At 44.8% G+C, this 21,310-nt stretch overlaps 1 protein-coding gene across 1 annotated transcript in view; it reads right to left on the reverse strand.

Annotated features, from left to right (window-relative positions):
- Nup188 (nucleoporin 188) overlaps positions 1-21,310 on the reverse strand; it is a 57,759-nt gene that overhangs the window by 18,343 nt on the left and 18,106 nt on the right. The window contains exons 4-19 of the mRNA XM_004640471.2: positions 19,330-19,414; positions 18,368-18,448; positions 17,349-17,393; positions 15,606-15,698; positions 15,223-15,345; positions 12,836-13,047; positions 11,736-11,850; positions 10,298-10,498; positions 8,266-8,355; positions 5,302-5,367; positions 4,401-4,520; positions 3,419-3,545; positions 1,678-1,830; positions 1,431-1,557; positions 1,101-1,188; positions 934-1,010 (exon numbers count right to left, since the gene is read on the reverse strand). Coding sequence (XP_004640528.1) covers positions 934-1,010; positions 1,101-1,188; positions 1,431-1,557; positions 1,678-1,830; positions 3,419-3,545; positions 4,401-4,520; positions 5,302-5,367; positions 8,266-8,355; positions 10,298-10,498; positions 11,736-11,850; positions 12,836-13,047; positions 15,223-15,345; positions 15,606-15,698; positions 17,349-17,393; positions 18,368-18,448; positions 19,330-19,414 — 1,803 coding nt within the window. The remainder of the gene's footprint in view (positions 1-933; positions 1,011-1,100; positions 1,189-1,430; positions 1,558-1,677; positions 1,831-3,418; positions 3,546-4,400; positions 4,521-5,301; positions 5,368-8,265; positions 8,356-10,297; positions 10,499-11,735; positions 11,851-12,835; positions 13,048-15,222; positions 15,346-15,605; positions 15,699-17,348; positions 17,394-18,367; positions 18,449-19,329; positions 19,415-21,310) is intronic.

Raw genomic sequence — 21,310 nt, forward strand, 5'->3', positions numbered from 1 at the left:
TGGAACCGGGGATTGAACTCAGGCCCTTGCATTTGCCAGGGAAACGCTTATTCCACTGAGCCATCTCCCCGGCCCACCAAATACATTAAAAAAAAAAAAAAAAATGTCCAGATATAGCAGCTCAATGTGAAGACGCTGGGTTGGATGTCTGGTGCCACTGCCACTGCGCTTTGCCTAAGCAGGTGTTTTAGTCTGCTAAGCTATCTGGCCAGCTCATTTAAAATTTTTTTAAAACAACAGAATGAGGGGGCCAGGGAGATGGCTCAGTGGAATAAGCGTTTCCCTGGCAAGTGCAAGGGTCTGACTGAATTCAATCTCAAAAGGAAATAAAACACCAGAATAGGATGCCTGCCACGTACAAGGTCCTGAGTCCGATCGCTGGTGGTAGTGGCGGGGAGGGGACTGGAATGGGACACCAGGACTGTGGGTATAGCTTAATATAAGTATAATGCTGGGCTAACATGTGCAAAAGGCATGGGTTTGACTCCTAACACCATGTGCATGTGCATGTGCGTACACACACACACACACACACACACACACACACACACACACGAAGCCAAGAGTGCAGATATAGACACACTTGAATTTTCCTGGCTGGAAAGTAAACTTCTACGTACAAGTAACAAGTAGTCACAGTTCCATGAGAAATCTCTCACTCGCTCTCTGGCTTTAAAATCTGACAGCCACTCCTATGGTGTTCTGACGGAGGACAGCAGCTCTGAGCCCCGCTGCCCACATCCCCTTTCCCTGGTCCTCACTGTCCTGTGGGTCCAAGAGCTGAATGGGCAAAAAGCACACTGGGCACGGGGGGAGAGAGCTTTCATAAAATCAACCACGCCAGGTCACCCTAAATGAATACAGCTCAACTAGACCTGGAGGCAGAATGGTCAGCACTAGGGATAAGGCCGAGCCACTCCCGGCCCGACTTACCTAATCATCTGACTCAGGCTGGACACAGGATGGGCCATGAATGGCAAAAATCCTGTGTGACGAAGATCTGTCCAGACCTGAGGAAGGAAAGAGGTATTAAGGTCCACACACCTCCAGGTACACCCCAAGTATGGCTTCCTTAGCTGATAGGAAGACACGGCACTCACCTTTGCTGGGTTCCGGGCAGCTAAGACAGTCAAGCAGTTGACACAGGAAGCAATGACATCCACAGGAGGTGAGATGACTGTCGTCAACCTGGTTGAAGAACAGTGCATGCTGCATTTAATAAAATGAGCAATGGAATTGCTTCTAGAACTCTTGTCCTAAAGGCCTCATATTAGCAGAGATCTGAAAAAAGAAAAATCCCAAGCAGGGACAGGAATCCTCAGGGTTCCCACAGGGAATCATGGAAGGGCACAGAGGATGGATCCTGGGCTCCTGGAAAACAGGATCAGCGCTGGGAGCTCGGCCAGGGCCTTGGCTGGCAGAGGACTCACCGCTGCAGCAGCATGTAGATGCGGGACGTGATGGGCAGCAAGCAGTCTGCTATGGACAGGTCTGTGCTGATGACCTTGTGGACCAGGTCAATGATGGGCTTGACTCGCTGGCAATGCTGAATCACATCTGCGAGAGATCAGGCTCTACCCTCAGGCCAAACAATGGAGACAGAATCTAACCCTGCTGGCCAGGATTCCAAACCCCACCCCTCAACAGCAAGCCCAAGTCTCCCTTCCCACACCTCACCTGCTGTGGACACCACATGCAACAGCATCTCGATCTCGCAGGTGAAGAGGGCCCAGCTGCTGTAGGAGTACTCCCAGCGTACCAGGTAAGTCCTCTCGTCAGGCATCACCTGCCCCACAGTGCCCTGAGGGATGCGGAGGTTGGTTTGACCCCCTGAGGGCAAAGGAAGGAAATTTGCTCTAGTGCCTAAGTACAAACAGCAAGAGGTGATTCCTCTACCAGACAATATTTATATGCCAAGAAATGTGGGCTCTGTTCTTAGGAGCTAACATTCTTACAAGAGTTAAAAGCTCTCTGCCAGGCTGGGGATATAGCTCAGCAGCATAAGTACCTGCCTGGCACCGTAAGGTCCCGAGTTTGATCTCTGGTACCACAAAAAAGAAAAAGAAAAAAAAGGTAAAAGGTTCCCGCCATCTGGTGAAGGCCACCTCCCCACACGTGTGAGGACCAGCTGTATGCAGAACCGCTTCCATCCCCATCTGCGGCTCTGTGGGGCCAGGCCCCTGGCAAGGCAGGGCAACACAGGTCACAGCACACGGGTTGTGACTGCACTGTGTACCTGGAGCTCCACAGTGATGAGTCTTGCACACTCCCAGCAACAAAATAAACTTACAATCTCTCTACGGTTTTATGTGGCATTCTTTGAAAACTTCTAAATCTTTTTTTTTTTTTTTTGTGGAACCAGGGATCGAACTCAGGCCCTTGTGCTTGCCAGGGAAGTGCTTATTCCACTGAGCCATCTCCCTGGCCCCTTAAAATTGTTTTTTAATTTTAGTAAAATATATGTAACATGAAAACTTAACCAGGTTGAAGCGCACAGCGGCTCCCTGCACATTCGTGCGTGGCGGGCCGTCGCCACCACACCCCCCCCAGTGCGGTGCCCCTGCAATCGCGGCCTCTGGGCCATTCACCAGTAAATCCCCAGGCCTCCTTCTCCCAGGCTACAGCAGCCACCACTCCCTGACTTGCGAACTCCAAGCGCTGCAGAGGAGTGCAATTGTATGGCGTCTGTCCTTTATGACTGGCTTATTTCACTTACGCAAAACATTTCCAAGGTCATTCATGTTGCAGTATGTACAGAATTTCTTTTCTTTTTGCTTTTTTTGTTTGTTTTACAGTGTGGGGGACCAAACCCCCTACACTTATGCATACTAGGTAAGCATTTTACCCAAGCCATACATTAGCCAGAAATTTAAGGCAGAATAACATTCCAGTGTGCACAAACCAAAATACCACATTTTGTTCATTCAATCATCTGTTAATGGGTATCTATTAAACTTTTTATTTATACTATCTTTTACCCTAAAAATTCTGCTTTGGTGATTCTGTACAATACAAGTGAAAGCACAAGTACATAGGAGCACACATATCCTATGCGGCAGCATTAGTAGTGGCACACTCCTGCATGTTCTTTAGAGAAGGAAGACTAAAAAACTGTCAACACCAAAGAGCAATGTGTAGTCATTAAGAAGAATGAGCCCGGGACTACAGATGCAGCTCAGCAGCGAAGTGCTTACCAGGATCGTACAAGGCCCGGGGTTCAATCCCCAGCATCTCAAGAGGAGGGAAGAGGGCGGGAGGGAGGGTGAGAGACTCCCATTACTTATCAATGAATCAACAAGCACCTTGAGCGGAGGAGGACCTGCTCTGCAGGCAGCGGATACAAGAAGGGCTCAATCAGTAACAAGTCAGCCTGCCAAGGACTGCTGAGGAGGGCGCCCACCACGGCGCTCTGTCTCACCCAGAGGGTACAGCAGCTTGGGTGTTTGCCTCCGCCACAGAGTTCCGTCTTCGTGGGAGATCACATCGTGAGGCTTGTGCTTATAGAGTTCATTGTAGAAAGACATCTTATCCAGGAAGCTATAGACCTGCCAACACGCAGGAAGAAACCGTCACACACTCACCTAAGCAACATTCTAGGCAGTGCCCCACCTGCTCTTTCAGCCAGAATGTACCAGCGGGTCCTCAGACTCCTCACCAGCCCACAACAGTGGCTTTTGCCTGGTCCTCTGCTCTTGCCCATCCTTATTACTTTTGTTTTTGGTTTTTTGCTTTTTTTCAGACAGTGTCGCGCTATATAGTTCAGGCTGGCCTTATAATCACTCTGTAGTCCGGCCTGGCCTCACACTTGCAGTGATCCTCCTGCGCCAGCCTCCTCAGTGCTGGGAACACAGGCAAGCACCACTATACTCGGCTTCACTGTTCTTTAACCTCATCTGCAGCCAATCCAGCAGCCCCCTTCTCAACAGAGATAGCTGTCCTTTCTCAAAAGTGTGGTCTTTATCACTCCGAGCAGTAAAGATGTTCTATGTATATGATTACTATGTTTTTCTTCTATTATCCTCTTCCACACAGACATTAAGGAACTTTATTCTTATTCCCACAGTAACCACACAGGTATTTGGTAAAAAGATCTTCATCTTATAGAGTGAGGCATCTTCAGTCCAACTTTGAACTCTTACTATGGCAGTGGAGCAACAATGTGATGAGCAGAATGCGTTCCCAATGAAAGCTCCTCAACAGGGGGGCTGCCCATTAGCTCAGTTGTTTAAGTGACTGCTTAAACAGAGCCGTTAGGCTCAGGGTGCTGTGGTTCGATCCCCAGGTCCTCAAGCCTTACTAGACCTGCCCTGAAGGCATCCTGAGCTAGCCAAAAAAAAAAAAAGAAAGCAAGCGCCTCAACAGTACCTGCCGTTCTCTCAGAGTCTGAACGGACAGCTCACCTTTTTGGCAGTGGACTTCCCAGACACAAGGGCACGGAGCAACTGCAGAAGCGGGGAGAGGAGATGGGGAAACATGCCACACACGCTGTCCAGAATGATCCCAAGGCCAGAGGTCGGTTCCTGTGGTGGGAGAGGAGCAGTCACTGACCTTCAGAACTTCCCAGCAATCATAAGAAAACTGAGGATTCCTTTTTCCCCTTAGACAGGAACCATCCTTTGCTAATAATTTCACACATTCTTACTTCCTATTTCCACTGAAAAAGGGCAACAGATGACTGACTTAGTTGGGAACGGAAAGACTGTTAGTCTCTCCAGTGGGCTCTTCACTGCCATTCTTCCTACAGGAAGACAACACTGCTCCTTGATATGACATTTCCACTAATGTGACAACTGCCCACCACCCTGCGAGTATTCAGCCACCAACACGAGCACCAGGTGCGCAGTCCAAATACAAATTCATTCCCCTGGCTTTGGCCAGGACACTGCAGGCTTATGCAATAGGTATCAGCCTCCCAGGAAAAGGGTCTGATTGTCACCCTAGCAGAACAGCCAGCCACACCCAAGAGAAAAGAGCGACTTATTGGAGCGAGTCTGAGGCAAGAGGCTGCCATCAATGCTCACTCTTTCTCCAAAGCTGACGTCTCACACTAACCAATCACACGCCCTGGTAACTGCTAGAAACAGTGGCATTCCCTGAACAGTACATCACAAGTTGAAAAAAAGCAATTCCAGGCGTCACCTTCCATCATCCTCAAAATGGTGACAATAACAGGACTCTGACCATTTTTATGTGGATTAAGCCAGAACATATATATAAATGATACACACAGAAGCTATGACTAAGTGTCTGACAAATCTGTTTCCTCCAGTGTAACAGCAGGACTCCCTCCAACACACTTACGGTTCCCCAGAACAGTTCTGGAAGAGAAGGGTCGGCCAGGACTTCACACGCTGTGTCTATTATATCCTGTCAGGGAGGGGGGGGAGAATGGTTTGCTTTCCTCATTCAAAGAAGCCTTTCTAAATTGCATTCTACTGGCACAAAAGCACTTCAGCACCCCCACACCACACGTCAGAAAGAACTCTGGCTGTGCAGAGTAAGATTACACCTTACTGGCATGTATACTGTGTCTACATTATGGCATCAGACAAATTTACCTCTCTGAACTTCAAATGCTCAGCTGTACAATGGAGACAGTAAATTCTGGGTGTGGTGGCACACACCTGTAATCCCAGCACTTGGAAGGCTGAGGCAGGGGGACTGCCACAAATTCAAGCCCAGCCTGGGCTGCATAATGCAACCCTGTCTCAAAACACCAAATAAAAACAAAAACAGAAAAAATAAAAGCTGATAGGAGCTGAGTATGGTGGTTGATGAGCTACTTGGTATACTGAGGCAAGAAGATTGTAACTGCAAGGCAAGGCCGAGCAATTTAGCAAGAGCCTCAGTTCAATCCTCAGGCAAAAAAAAAGGTACGCTGCTGCAGTGTACCACCACAGAGTGAGGGTGACGTAAGGGAACGTACAGGAAAGTGAACTGGAAACTGAAGACCACCACATAACTGTATAAATGGGCTCAGCTAAACTGTGCTCCTAACAGGCAAAAAAAAAATCTTTTTAATCTTCTATCCTCAGCAAATAGCAGAGAGCTTAGCACACACCAGGTATCCAATAATGCTTACAGACTGACTAAATTTTTTTAAAATCCAGGTACAAGGGGGGCTGGGGAGATAGCTCAGTAGAATAAGCGCTTGCCTAGCAAGCACAAGGGCCTGAGTTCAATCCCTGGTTTCGCCAAAAAATAAATTTTAAAAAATTAATTAATTAATTAATTAAATAAAATCCAGGTACAAGGACTCCTACAACACCAACAAGAGAAAAACAATCTGCCAATTTCAGGGTAGGGTCTACTGTGACCAGAGTTTTCCAAGTGTGCAAAGGTTACTACTCCATGTCCTTAGTGGTTTGGAAATTGAGTCTTTCAATTAGGTCCAATCTCATCTTTCTTTAATGTTAGGAAATTTTCATCAATTTACAAAATGAGCCACTAATATTAAAAGTAAACACAAAGTGCTGGGTATGATGGTGCTCGTCTGTAATCCTGGCACATAGGAGGCTGAGACAGGAGTACCCCTGTAGGTTTGAGGCTAGCTGAGCCACCCAGTGAGTTCAAAAGCAAGCTGAACTACACAGTGAGACTCTGTCTCAGAACAAACAAACAGGGGCCGGGGAGATGGCTCAGTGGAATAAATGCTTCCCTGGCAAGCGCAAGGGTCTGAGTTCAATCCCTGGTTAAAAAAAAAAAAAAAAAAAGTATGAACACAATGGCCAGGTTCAGTGGTGTACTGCTGTAATCCCAGCTACTTAGGAGGCTGAGGCAAGAGGATCCCAAGCTTGAGGCAGCCTGGACAACTTAATGAGACCTTATCTGAAAATGCAAAGAGCTAGGGACACAGCTAAGCGCTCCTTGGATTTCACCCCCAGCACTACCTCACCAAATCCCACTTTTAAGTGTTAGCTGAGGAGCTGAGTATTACATTTCAGTTAATTTAAATTTAACCACAGGTCTCCCGGCTACCATAGGGTACAGCACAGTTACAAAGTAAAAGAAACCCGAAATACTTATCTAAGAAAAGTTTATGACATTTATAAGACAACTGGAAATCTGAGCCCCAACTTGGTATTTGAAGATACTGTTTTATGGTTGTTGCTATTATAACAACTGGAAAATTACGTTAAATAAAATATTCCCAAATGAAGTTACATGACATCTGGGATTTGTTTTAAAATAATCCAAGAGGTAAAATCATCATCACCACCACCATCACCACCACCACCATCATCGGGCAGGCTAAGGCAGGTGGATGTCCACACATTCAAGGTCAGCCTAGGCTGCATAGTCAGTTCAGAGCTGGTATGAGCTATACAGGGAGACCCTCTCTCAAGTCTCAAGCAAACAAATAAGATAAAAAATAAGATAAAATAAAAATAACTAGAAGGGAAGGGACAGAAATGAAGGAACATTAACCCTGAGCAGATAACTGTGGGAGCCTGTGATGGGGTCACAGAATGTGGCCTATCTGGTCATGAGTTTGAATCCTTGCATCTGAGGAAAATGTTGCAAAACAGTGTCTTTTAGCATGGACCGATGTCTGGGACAGATGAACACACAGCGAGAAATGAAGTTATAAAACAGTACCAGTCACCGGTTGCTGTCTTCAGGCTCCACATCTTCGGATCCAACCAACATGGAGAAAAACTCAAATTTGTACAAACACGTGCACTTTTTTCTCTTCATCGTTATTCTCTAAACAACTATTCCCAGAGCACTTACACAGCATAAAGTATTCTGAGTAATTCAGAGATAATGTAAAGTATCCTGGAGGAAACGCACAACCGTTTTTGCAAAAGGCCTTAGCAGCAGTGGACTGCGGTGTCCTCGGTTTCTACACCCACCTCCACAGGTTCCAGGGGTGACTAGCTAGTATGACTCCCTTCTAGAAAAGAATTTTTTTTTTTTTTTTTTGATGTGGGGAGGAACATGGAAGGGAACACGTCAAAATGTTAATAGAGGGCCGGGGAGATAGCTCAGCAGCACAATGCCTGCCTGGCAAGCACAAGGTCCTGAGTTTGATTCCCAGTACCAAAAAAAAAGTTAACAAGTGATCCAGAGGTGAGATGGGATTACACTTTTTACTAGTGACCAGAAATTGCTTTTTCTATAATAGATATCACTCATATAACCATAATGAAAACAGACAGAAATGAAAATGTGAAGCACACAGTATAAGATCCAAAGTGGCTGTCACAGGGATCTGACTGCAGAGCTCAGCTGTGCAGCCAGCCCACAGAGCCAAGTACCGACCTGCTGGTTGCCCAACGTGTGCAGCTCCAGTGAGGTCAGGACGAAGGAGAGCAGCCCGTACACACACATGCACGCTGTGCTCGAGGTGCACTGCAAAGCAAGGCAGCCGGTGACTGACTGGGCACCACGCACCTGCCCACTTGGCCTACCCCCAGCACGTAGCATCCTTGCAAGCAAGTGGGACAGGACCCTGACTCTTTCACCAGTTTCCTAATTTAGTTACAATATCAGAAAAACAAAGGGAGAAGGGGGAATGCAAAAGCTACAAACCTGACAACACAGTCAAGAATGAAGTTAGAAAAGAAAAAGAATAAAATCAGAAAGAACTAGGAGCTGGAGAGTCAGTTCAGTAGTACAGTGCTTGCCTATCACACACGAGACCCTTGTCAATTCCCAGTGAATATGTACTTAGATATGTACACATGCATTTACATATTTTTCTCTTCAAATGATCAAAATTTGTTTAGAGGGAAAAGAAAACCATGACTGGCCCAGAGAAAAGACAGTCTGCATCTCCAGTTGACCCTAGAGAAAGCAGAGGCCTAATATAGTGCCTCAGCCGCTGCCAACATTAATCAACCAGAGCTAGCAAATGGCCCTGTTGGCTGGTGTTTTGGTTTATTTTTCTTTTTCTTTGGTTTTCTTTCTTTTTTTTTTTTTTTAAACATTTATTTATTTATTTTGTGTGTGGCCAGCTCAGCCCACCAGGGGGCGGGGCTGGCTGGCATGTGGTGCTGGAGGATTGAACCATGGTCCTGTGCTTAGCTTAGCTTAGCTTGTTCTAAATAGGTGCTTTAGACCACTGAGCCATCTCACCAGCCTTTCTTTGGTTTTCTTACAGCAGGTTTAGTTTCACATCATACAGAATCATTTCCCTGCCCTAAAAATCCTCCGTGAGCAGCCTTCATCCTTCTCCCTCCCAGCCCACGCCTGACTGTTGCTCGTCACTGTCTCCATCCCTGTGCCCTCCCCCGAACACCCTCTGTGGGAGCCCTGCACCGCATAGCCTTTGCTAGCTGGCTTCTTCCACCTGGTATTATGCAGTGAGGAGTCCTCTGATCTGCTCATGGTCTGACAGCCCACTTCCTCACGTAACTAAATAAAGTCCGGACGTACTGGTTTCATTCTATCTACTGTGTTAAGGACAGTTTAGCGACCTCCAAAGTCTGGTAAATATGAATAATGCTGATATAAACTATGAGGAGGGGGGCTGGAGAGATAGCTCAGTAGAATAAGTGCTTGCCTGGCAAGTGCAAGGGCCTGAGTTCAATCCCTGGTTCCGCCAAAATAAATAAATAAACTATGAGGAAATTTTTGTGTGAACATAAATCTTCAACCTCTCTGGAAAATTCCAAGGAGCACAACTGTGAAAGGCTGGGGGCTGAACCTAGGACCTCACATGTGTGAGGCAAACACTCTACCAATGAGCCTAAACTCCTAGTTTCTGAGATTTCATTTCAGGACCACAAATATGCTGACTAAAGCGTGCCACTTGAATTAAGCCCCAACACCAGACTGAAGAGAAATTCTAATTTATCCTGCTACAGTTGAGAGTAGGTCCCCTGGAAAGGACTCAATCAATGGGACCCAAGCTATCTTCTACATTTTTTTTTTTCTTTTTTTTGGCAGAACTGGGGATTGAACTCAGTCCCTTGCACTTGCCAGGAAGTGCTTATTCCACTGAGCCATCTCCCCAGTCCCGCTATCTTCTAGAACAAGCACTGCATAGCCAAAAAGAGTCAGGCATACTGAGTTGGTGCTATGTCTACCACTTACTAGCAGTTATTGTTGCTTTAGGCAAATCACATCTCACTGACTCTCAATTTCCTAATGTGGAAAACAAGACAGTAATCCTTAACCCAAAGAAGCATTCTAAGTGAGATCCTGCTGAGAAAACGCCAAGCAGTGTCTGCTAACAGCAAACGCCTTTCCAAGTTAGCTCCTTCTTGTCATCCCCAGCCACTTCACTGTGGCCATTCCTAGAGCAACCTCGGTTCAGCCTGCTCTTCCTGTTCACTGGCCTCAGACTCACATCATCTCCGCCGCTGGCCAGTGACCGGAGCAGCCGGGTCAAGTACTGAAACACATTCAGCTGGATGGCCACGCCGCCTATCTTGCGTACCACACTGCTCGTCTCTTCCGGGCTCAGGGTGTGGCGGAGGAGAGCCCAGGACAAAAGCACTGGGGCATGATGAGGGATGTCCCCAAAATTCAACATCAAATGGTCCATATCCTAATGAAGGAAGAAAGCTAGGATGAAGATTCCTCAGTAGGATTCCTCCCAATCATCAGTAAACACTTCATTCACCCAGAGAAGCCTCACTCTCCATTCTCATATTCCTGTCACCTTGCTAATAAACCCCCTCCTGCTATGGCTTCTATCTGGATGTCCCCATAAAGCCACATGCATTCAGAAGTGGGGCTGTCTGATTATGGGGTGCCACAGCTGGGTGCTGGGAGGCAGGGCCTGGCCAGCAGAGGTCACTGGGGACATGAACTGGAAAGGTGGCCTCCTTTCCTGGCAGGGCCGCCATAATGCGAGCAGCTATCCTCTACCCAGGCCTTTCCACTGTGCTTTCCTGCCTTGGAGCCAGCCGATACAGACTAAAATACGGGCCAGAATAAACCGCTCCTTTGAGTCTGGGTGCTCAGTATTTTGTCCCAGTAATGAAGAAAGTAATGAAGATGCCCACCATTGCTCTTTACTTCACACACCATTTTTTTCTCCTGATTTCTTTCTTTTTTTTTTTGAGACAAAGTCTCACTATATAGTTCAGGCTGGCTTTGGATGCACAGTGGGCATCTTGTCTCAGCCTCCTAAGTGCTGGGATTACAAGTATGCGCCACCATTCACCAAGCTTCTCCTGATTTGTAAATAGTCTTAACTTAGACAGGGCTGGAGAGATAGCTCAGCGGACTAAGCACCTGCTTAGGCAAGCAAGGGGACTGGGGTTTGATCCCCTGCACCACTTGCCGCACAGGCCCTGACCCCACCCCGGGTGTACTGGTATACTGAGCTGCCCTGGAGTCTGCGTGTGGTGGCGCATGCCTGTAATGGCAGCACTGCAGAAACTGAAACAGGATCATTAGAAGTCTGAGCTGTGTAGTGAGACCCTGTACCAAAAACATTATATATATATATATATATATATATATATATATATATATTTTTTTTTTTTAATGAAGACTCTAGAAATTTTATTTATTACCCTGATTCTTCCCCCACTTTTTTTTGTTTGTGTGGTGCTCCTGTCCCTGTACCATTTCCGTAAGTGACTCTACTCACTCTCACAGATTAAATTGTCACTATAAAGATGACTGACAAAGATGAGATTTAGTCCAGGTCTAATTGCCTAAGGCTGAACTTCAAATTCTACAACACAAGAAATGTTACACAACAGGATACCTGAGCAGTTAAAAACATACTACTTACCACAAAAGAGCTGAGAAAAAGATTCCTCCAAGCTCACCTGACAAATAAGCCCATCCTGAGCAAACTGGTGCAGCTCTCTCCTGTCATCCAAAGCACATTTATGCAAAGACTCAATATCCATGCCTTCCACCAGGATGAGGGCACTGAAGTAGCTGGAGAGGAAACAGGGCTTTGATCACATTCTGCTGTTCTGAACCTCACTGGAGACACTTCGCTCTCAACAAGGCACTAACTAGGGCCGGCCAAATAGCTCAGTGCATTAATGGAGCAGGGGGTTCGATCTCTGGGCCTGCTGTACCGACCCTACCCACAGGGAACCCTGAGATGGCAACTGAAAGTGGGTGTGGTGATCATGCCTATAATCCCAGTTTTTTGTTTTGTTTTGTTTTGTTTTGCAAAACTGGGGATTGAACTCAGGCCCTTGCACTTGCCAGGGAAGTGCTTATTCCACTGAGCCAGCTCCCTGGCCCCTTAATCCTAGCTCTTGAGAGGCTGTAAACAGGCATATCACTACAAGTCCAATCTAGTAGTGAGACCCTGGACACCGACCCTTCCCTAAAATACAAAAATAAATAAAAAGAAAAAAACAAGGGGCTCACGAGTTATTGCATACTCTTTCCTCATACTAAGTCCTCTGATCTAGTCTGTGCTTCACACTTGCATCATATTTCAAGTGCCTGACAGTGACATGCAGCTCAGCCTGCCATACTGGGTGGCACAGATTTAATACAGTCTTGACAGCCACTGCTACTCCCACCTGTCCCAGGTAAACCATCCCTATCTCAGGTGTGAATCTTTGCTACAGTAGAGGAAACAGGTCTTCAGATGTGGGTGCATCCATGGCCATCAGCAGGGGTAAAAAACAAAGTCCACAGACAATGACCTCTTCTTTGTATCTGCCTAATACTGGCCTGTTCAACGAAAGAACTCACAGGTGAAGACAGGAAGGAAAGGAGCATAATAATTATTTTGAAAGACGAACACGACCCCTGAATCCCAGCCTCCACCTCCTGCACAAGCTGCAATGTGTCAGTGCACCCCCACTCCCCCAGCCTTTTTCTAGCCACAGAATGGCTACACTGGCATCAGCGCTCCCACCACTGCACAAACACGTGGCTTCATTTCATTCACACTCACCCAATCCGGTCTATAACAGAGTCCATGGTCTCATCCACCAAGTGCCTGTTGATCTGTCTACTGCCGAATCCTTGCTCTTTAAACATCTTGGTTAATACCAGCAAATCACTAGGTGCCATCTCAAAGTACGCGTAAAAAAGAAAAATAATTTCCAGCAGCATGGACTGTTCCCGAAGGCACTGAACAAACCAGCGAGATACCTGACGTTCAGTCTGCATATCCAATGAAGAAAAATGGGAAAGAATGTGAACAAAGACTGTAATTTATTTTTGGTGGGCTGTTTTCTTATATATTTTTGTTTTTTGGTTCTTTGGTTTTTTGAGAGTACCATAGCATGTAGCCTAGGCTGGCCTTGAACTTCCAGAAATCCACCTACCTCAGACTCCTATGTGCTGGGATTACAGGCAAACACTAAGTATTAAGCTAAAAAAATACTTCAAACATTTTAAATTATTTTCATCAGATAATAACATGAATGGCTGGGAGTGATAGCACGCACCTGTAATCCTAGCACTCAGGAGGCTGAAACAGGGAGAAAGTTATGAGTTCAAGGCCAGCCTAGACTACAAAGTGAGTTCACAGCCAGCCTAAACCACATTGTGAGACCCTGTCTCAAAAAACAAACAAAAAAGCAAGCAACAAAAAAAAACCCTTAAAGATTATTTCCTCTAACAGTATATTAATGGTGGACATGCACTAACTATTCAACCAATGCCCTCATATTTTTTTTTAATGCATTTTGTACAAGGTCTCACTATGCGGCTCGAACTCTACTAATTCTCCTGTTTTCAGCCTCCCCAGCAATGGGATTACAGCCATGTGCCACCACACCCAGAGTTGGTCACTGACTCAGTGTGCCAGGGTGGGGATAGGCCTATGGCCCAGTACCAGGGATTAGGCCCCCCCACCCCCCAACCCCTCCCCTCCCTGTGCTTGCCTAAGCAGGTGCCTAATCCACTGAGCTATCTCACCAGCCCAATGCCTTTTTTTTTTTTAGGACAAGGTATACAGGATGTTCAGGGTCTCACTGCATAGATCAAGCTTGTAGTGATCCTCCTATTTATAGCCTCCCAAGAGCTGGGATTACAGGCAGGCACATGCCACCAAGCCCAGTCTCAATTGGCAGCTCAGCGCGCCCCAGGGACAGGGCTGGCACGCAAGCCTGGGGATTGAACTCCCTAGCCCCTGCTCTAAACAGACACTTTAATCCGCTGAGCTATTTGGCCAGCCTAATGCCTTTTTTTTTTTTTTTTGGAACTGGGGACTGAACTCAGGCCCTTGTGCTTGCTTGCCTGGGAAGCACTTATTCCACTGAGCCATCTCCCCAGCCCCAATGCCTTCATTTTTAATGTTGTATACTGTTTTCAATGCATGTAAATGTCATAATTCATTTTACCTAGCCCGCTTGGAAAGGAATTTGTGTAATCTTTTGCTAATAAAACCAAGCTATAAAACTGAACAAAAGTACCATGGATAACCACTAAGAAGATAACAATGTACAGTGTATTGACTATCAAAACTGTCCTATTAATCAGCTGTGAAACTATCTCATTCATATTTATTTCTCAATAAAAAAAAAAAGAGGAAAAAAAAAAAACTGAACAAAAAATCAGCAGACACAGGCCAGTCATGGTAGTACACATCTGTAATTCCAGATACTTGGGAGGTAAGAGGATCTCACTGAGTTCAAGGCCAGCCTGGGCAACTTAAGTGAAATCCTATCTCAAGATAAGTAAAAAGGCTAAGTACTTTAATTGCCTGGCATGTCTGAGCCCCTTACCTTCACTAAATACATTGAACAGCTAGCTAATGTTTGTTTTTCTGTAGACATGTTTTTAATAAAAAACCACTCCATTCAAACAAAACAAGGCAGACTATAATCTATAAATGCAAACTGGTTTAGGATTAAAGATAATGCGACCAGACTAGTGCCATACACTTAAAAGAACATGATAATAAAAAAGATAAAATCTTGGGTTTAGAGTAGTATTGACCAAAAGAGAATATCTTAGGTGAGAAAAGAAAATAAACAGATAAAGAAAGTCCAAGGCCTGGCATGGTGGAGCACACGTATAATCTAATCCGAGATCTCAGCAGGCTGAGGCAGGAGGATCCCTGGGAGTTCAAAACCAGCCTGGACTACAAAGTGAGCTCAAGGGCAGCCTGAACTGCACAGGGAGACCCTGTCTCAAAAAGAGAGAGAAAAAGTCCAGGTCCAGACTTAGGCACTATTCTAAAGCCATCAGTGGTGTGATCTCAGTTTTTCTGAAGAATGAGAACCCAGACACACACCCGTTAGCACCTGACCATCCTTTAACCTGCTCCCTTAACCAGGGCCATGACACTCTCCTCAGGGTACAGAAGAGTGGGGCACAAGTCTCACGTACCATGAGGTTCCCACGTGTCTCCCAGGTTGGTGCTTCTGTTTTACACAGCTCTTCAAACTGCTGCCTGTATTTTACAACTAGTTGTTCTTTGTCCAATTTATCAACACAGTCTGCATATTCAACCTTAAAAAAATATATAAACAACTCACACCTAAAATGTTAAGTATTCAAAACAATATGAAGAACATAACATGATAACTTATTTTTTAATTTTTTTATTTTACTTATCTCTTTTCTTTTTGGTACCAGGGACTGAACTCAGGATCTTGTACTTGCCAAGCAGGGACTTATGCCGCTGAACTATCTCCCCAGTCCCCATAACATGATTACAGAAGTCTGAATGCTCCACAGTAAAGAGAATCAGGAGCACTATACAGGCTTACCCTATAAGGGTGTCTTTCATCTTGGAAATACGTGAGAAGGTGTAAGACACAACGAAGAACACAGGTTCTTTCTTCATAGTAATAATCTGCAACCTGAGAGACCCAAAGACTTAAAATCAGCAATTTACCTTTGCCAAGAAGTACTCAATTTTAATTTTACATTTACTGGTGATCCATCATTTAAGATGGGACCTGAAAAGTTCATCAAAATTTTGAATAAGGTAAAAAAAAAAAAAAAAATTTTTTTAAAAACCCTTCATAAACCAGAAAATAATGAAGCCAAGGAAGATGGAAGGAATGATTTAACAACATAAACAAGTTTCACAAAAAGCTTTCCAGTATGATTTCTCAGAGCATTCAAATAACCAATGCTATTATATATTGACAGGTCAGATACACAAAAACAAGCATAAAAATGTCAGTGACGTATGTCCCAATTGCTTGGATATACTACATTAAGTCTCACTACATATCAAATAAGAAACCAATTCCTGGGGTTCCATCCCTGGAGTGCCTGCTGGCCCCGCCCCCAGGGCATACTGAGATAGCATTTGAGACTGGGCCTGGTGGCATGGCCTGTAATCCCAGCATTTGGGGGGTTGAAAACAGGAAAATCGGCTGGGGAGATGGCTCAGTAGAATAAGCACTTCCCTGGCAAGTGCAAGGACCTGAGTTCAATTCCCAGTTCCGAAAGGAAAAAACAACAACAACAACAACAAACGGGAGAATCACTGAGTCCAATCTACATAGAGACCCTGTAGACCTACCCTCATGTCCTAAATACATTTAAAAGAAAGAAAGAAATTAATTCCCCCCCTTTTTTTTGAGATAGGATCTCACTATGCAGTTCAGCCTGGCCTTTAATGCAACTATGTAGCCTAGCCAGCCTCAAACTCAAGATGATCCTCCTGCCACAGCCTCCCCAGGGCTGGGATTATCAGTGTGTGACATCATGTCCAGCAAAATTCTTTTTTTTTTTTCGGAACCGGGGATTGAAGCAAAATTCTATTTTAAAACAAATCCTGGCTTCCGCCACAGCAACCATTGAAAAAGAGTAGCCATGGCCCCCCGCTATCCCATGGCCGTGGGCCTCAACAAGGGCCACAAGGTGACTAAGAATGTGAGCAAACTGAGGCACAGCTGCCACCACAGACGCCTCACCAAACACACCAAGTTCGTGTGGGACATGATCCAGGAGGTGTGCGGCTTCGCCCCCTATGAGCAGCGCACCATGGAGCTGCTCAAGGTCTCCAAGGACAAGCGCCCTCAAGTTCATCAAGAAAAGGGTGGGGACCCACATCTGCACCAAGAGGAAGCGTGAGGAGCTGAGCAAGGTGCTGGCTGCCATGAGGAAGGCAGCTGCCAAGAAGGACTGTGTCCCTCCAGAATAAAGCTTTGCAGAAAGTTTAAAAAAAAAAAAAAAAAAAAAAAAATCCTGGAAGTTGCTGGAGGGTGGTAGGGAATATAGGGATTAAAAAATAATAACAATAATTCTGTTGGATTTAGACTTAAAAACCAGACACCCATGAACTAGATCTCAACAGGAGCCAAAGAACCTCCTAGGAAAAATGTCTCAGCTGGGCCCAGCACAACCAGCCTCTTTATTTTTCAACAGGTTGGAAACCGTCTTCACTAAGACCTCAGCACTTGCCCCCAAAAGAATCAAAGGCCATCCATGAAAATAAGGTGAAGAAGCTGCCAGCCAATCGCACCCGAAGCATGGAAGTGATGCCCACTACTGACCTTCAGGATTAAAGCCTGGCTCTGCCTCTCGTCCTGCAGGACCGTCTGCGGGAGAAGAGAGCAATCAGGTGCCGTCTTACAGGTGACACTTAGTGAACAGAGAAAGAAGCGCACAACTTCGCCTCCCCCTTCAAGGTCATGACTGCCCATTTATTTCCGCAAACATTTCCTACACCCTATTTTTCACCTCAAACCTGTATTCAAATTCCTCAAAGTTCTTCTAGCCTCAGTTTCTGGGCATGTAAAATGAGGAGTCGGGCTGCTACAGCGCACCCTCAATTCCACAATGAAAAAGCCACTCTTTTTTTTTTTTTTTTAAAGGAGTATTGCAACTTTATTCCTTTTTATTTTTTTATTTTTATTATTATTTTTTATTTATTTATGTGTGTGTGTGTGTGTGTGTGGCCAGCTCAGCCCACCAGGGGGCGGGGCTGGCTGGCATGTGGTGCTGGGGGATTGAACCGCGGTCCCTGGGCTTTGCTAAGCTTGTTCTAAGTAGGTGCTTTAGACCACTGAGCCATCTCACCAGCCCGAAAAAGCCACTCTTAACCTGGCTTGGTGGCACACACCTGTAATCCCAGTGCTCAAGAGGCTGAGGCAGGAAGATCACTGTGAGTTCAAGATCAGCCTGGGCTACAAAGTGAGCTCTAAGCCAGCCTGGACTGCACAGTGAGACCCTGACTCAAAATACCAAAAAAAAAGCCACTCTTCACCCCTCCACTCTTTCAAGTGTAAAGCTACAGCTTAGTTTCAATGTATATTCTTTTCAGTATTTTTTTTTTTTTGTACTGGGAATCAAACTCAGGACCTTGCACTTGCCAAGCAGTTGCTTAAGTCACTGAGCTATCTGCCCAGCTTAAATGTATGCTCTTTTTTAAGCCTTCAGGAAGTCTTTACTGAGAATGGCTGCATCTGATAACCTTCCTCTGTTGAAAGAATGGATGCCAAACCCCTGAATCTCTAAATCCACGAAGGAAAAAGGAAAAGGCCAGCAGAGCGAGCTGAACATGGCCACGTACCTTCAGAGAGTCCACTGTTCCCCGGTAGTCCTCTTGAATGTAACACTGGAGAAGCAGCACACTCTGCTCTTCATCAAGACCCTAAGACACAGGGGAGCAGCCACGGGGGCTCCAATCGCACATGGGGTACCAACCGCTCAAATGATCTATGCTCTGGACTGGTCATGGAACTTAAACACGTCTTTTTCAAATACTCCATGCAACACAGCAATTTCACCCCAAGTAGGAGAAAAAAGGGAGAATTGAAATACAATTCGCATGAAAAGTAAATTCACAAATCCGAAGCAGGTGCTCATTCGCCAAGCGCATTCATGCAGCGGCAAGACATGATCTGGGTTCCCAACATTCAGCAGAAGCTGCCACATATTTAAATACAAACTCATTTACAGACCACCACAGGCACACTGAAGAAAGTGGGTATGAATTAAATAAATAAATCAATAAAAGAAACTAAGATGCATAATAAATAGGTTAAGAAACTTTATTTTTATTTTATTTTATTGTTTTGGCAGAACCAGGGATTGAACTCAGGCCCTTGCGCAAGCGCTTATTCTACTGAGCCATCTCCCTGGCCCCCCAGGTGAAGTAACTTTAATTTGTGAATTTCGGTAAAGTTGTAAGCTACGTATTTCTGAAATACAATATGTTGAATTAAAACCTCACAGTTGAAACAAAATGAATTTCCACTCAAAACTGAAATAAAACAAATTTTCACTAACAGTCACTAACAATAAAATCAAGTATATCCATATTAACAAGTTAAATTTTTTTGTTTTATTTTGAGACAGGGCATCACTACGCAGTACAGGGCAGCCTTGAACTCACCATGTAGCCTAGGCTGACCTCAAACTCACAGTGACCCTCGTGTCACAGCCTCTCCAATGCTACCATTACAGGTGTATGCCGCCACACCCAGCATCCTGTAAGTAATCAAAAGTGAGCAGGAGCTAATTTTTACTCACCAAAAACTTGCTGATTCTTAAACCCACTTCCTTCAGTTGTGGAGCCAACTCTTCATCAGCTTTCACTTTTTCAGCTGAACTTGGACTATGAAAACAAGAATGAATCATTTCCTCATTCTCAATGACCCTGTAGTGATTTATTTTATTTTTTTTTTTTTGTAGTGGTTTAAATAAAAATACTTAAAGATATTTTTAGTATAGGCTTTTTCCCCTGCCATTTAAGTGCCTACAACATACACACACTCACTGCAACAGACTTCATAACTCAGAAATCATTATGCCTAAGTAATTAAAATAGTGTATTTGTTATAACATTATTTGTAGATTAGAGTTTTATTTTGGTCTTTTGGGATATTCGGGAATGAAGCCAGGGCACTGTGCACGCTAGGCAAGCACCCTACCATCAGCTATAGTCCCAGCCTTTTACATTTCTTTTTTTGTGTGTGGAACCAGGGATTGAACTTAGGCCCTTGTGCTTGCCAGGGAAGCGCTTATTCCACTGAGCCATCTCCCTGGCCCTTACATTTCTTATATTGAAATATATTGAAATAAGGTCTTGCTAAGTTGCCCAGGCTGGTCTTGAATTCACAAGCTGCCTCAGTCTCCTTAGTAGCTGAGATCATAGGTATGAGCCACACACACCCAACATATTATTTTTGAGCTTTGCAAATACCCTGAATAAAAAATATATTACTATCTCCATTTTATAAATGGAATTATCAACATGTAGAACGAGGATATAACTTACAAAACAATCCCACAGTTAGTAACAAGTTGAAATTGAAAATCAGGCCTGTTGGGGCCGGGGAGATGGCTCAGTGGAATAAGGGCTTCCCTGGCAAGCACAAGGGCCTGAGTTCAGTCCCCGGTTCCGCAAAAAAAAAAAGAAAAAGAAAAAGAAAATCAGGCCTGTTACTTACACATATGTATTATCAAAACCTATGGAGAAGGCCTAGAAGTTAGGAGACCCCAGGAACAGCAATCACCTCCATCATTCACATCATTTTTACTTGTACCATTCACCAACAAAAGGGACCAGAACGCCTTGGAGAAATGACTGATTCTACAGCTGATTTGGAAAATTAAAGATGAGTGTAAGCCAACATCAATTGTCAAAGCCAGGCACACATGCCTGTAATCCCAGCGCTCAGGGCGCTGAGGCAAGAGGAGCACTGCAAGTTAAAGGCCAGCCTCAACTACACAGCAAGACCCTGTCTCAAACAAAGTAAGGAGGTGTTCAAGAAACAAAAGGGTAGAGACATGTCAAAAGGACACATATATTAACCTGAAAGAACTCCCAATGGCCAAACACAGGACAAAATATAAACAAAATATAGGGAACCAGGGCATATAGCTCAGTGATGCTTGTCTAACATGCATTAAGTCCTGGGTTCAATTACCAGGAGCCTGCCCAAAAAAGCATACACAAAATATAAAATAAATATACATGAGTAGATACTGATAGAAAAAAATTAGTAAGTGAGGGGTTAAGGGAAAATTTCCCCAAATAGCATATACAACTACTACCTTCTTCAGGAGGTGGAGTTTAATGCCACCACCCCACTGCCAACATGAACAGCAGAACTTAGTACTCAACTCCAAAAGAGAAGGGGAAAAGTAACTTTACTGAGGAGAAATTTGGCAAATGCTACTTTAACCAGGTAACTAAGAGTAACATCACCAGTGACTCTATGACTGTAACATACCCCTCAGAAATGACAGAACAGTCTTTTACTCAGTGTATTCTTTCCCCAAACCCACACCCCAAATGTAATAATGAAAACATCAGACAAATCTAAACTGAGGGTATTCTACAAAAATACCTGACTAGTCCTCCTCAAAAATGGAGATGGCTCAGCAGAATAAGTGCTTCCCTGGTAAGCCCAAGGGCCCAAGTTCAATCCCTGGTTCCGCCAAAAAAAAAAAAAAAAAAAAAAAAAAATCATCAAAATCAAGGAAAACATCTGACATATTGTCAGAG

Source organism: Octodon degus, unplaced genomic scaffold (assembly GCF_000260255.1).
Source record: "Octodon degus isolate 3935 unplaced genomic scaffold, OctDeg1.0 scaffold00123, whole genome shotgun sequence".
In the NCBI taxonomy this organism is placed as follows: domain Eukaryota; kingdom Metazoa; phylum Chordata; class Mammalia; order Rodentia; family Octodontidae; genus Octodon; species Octodon degus.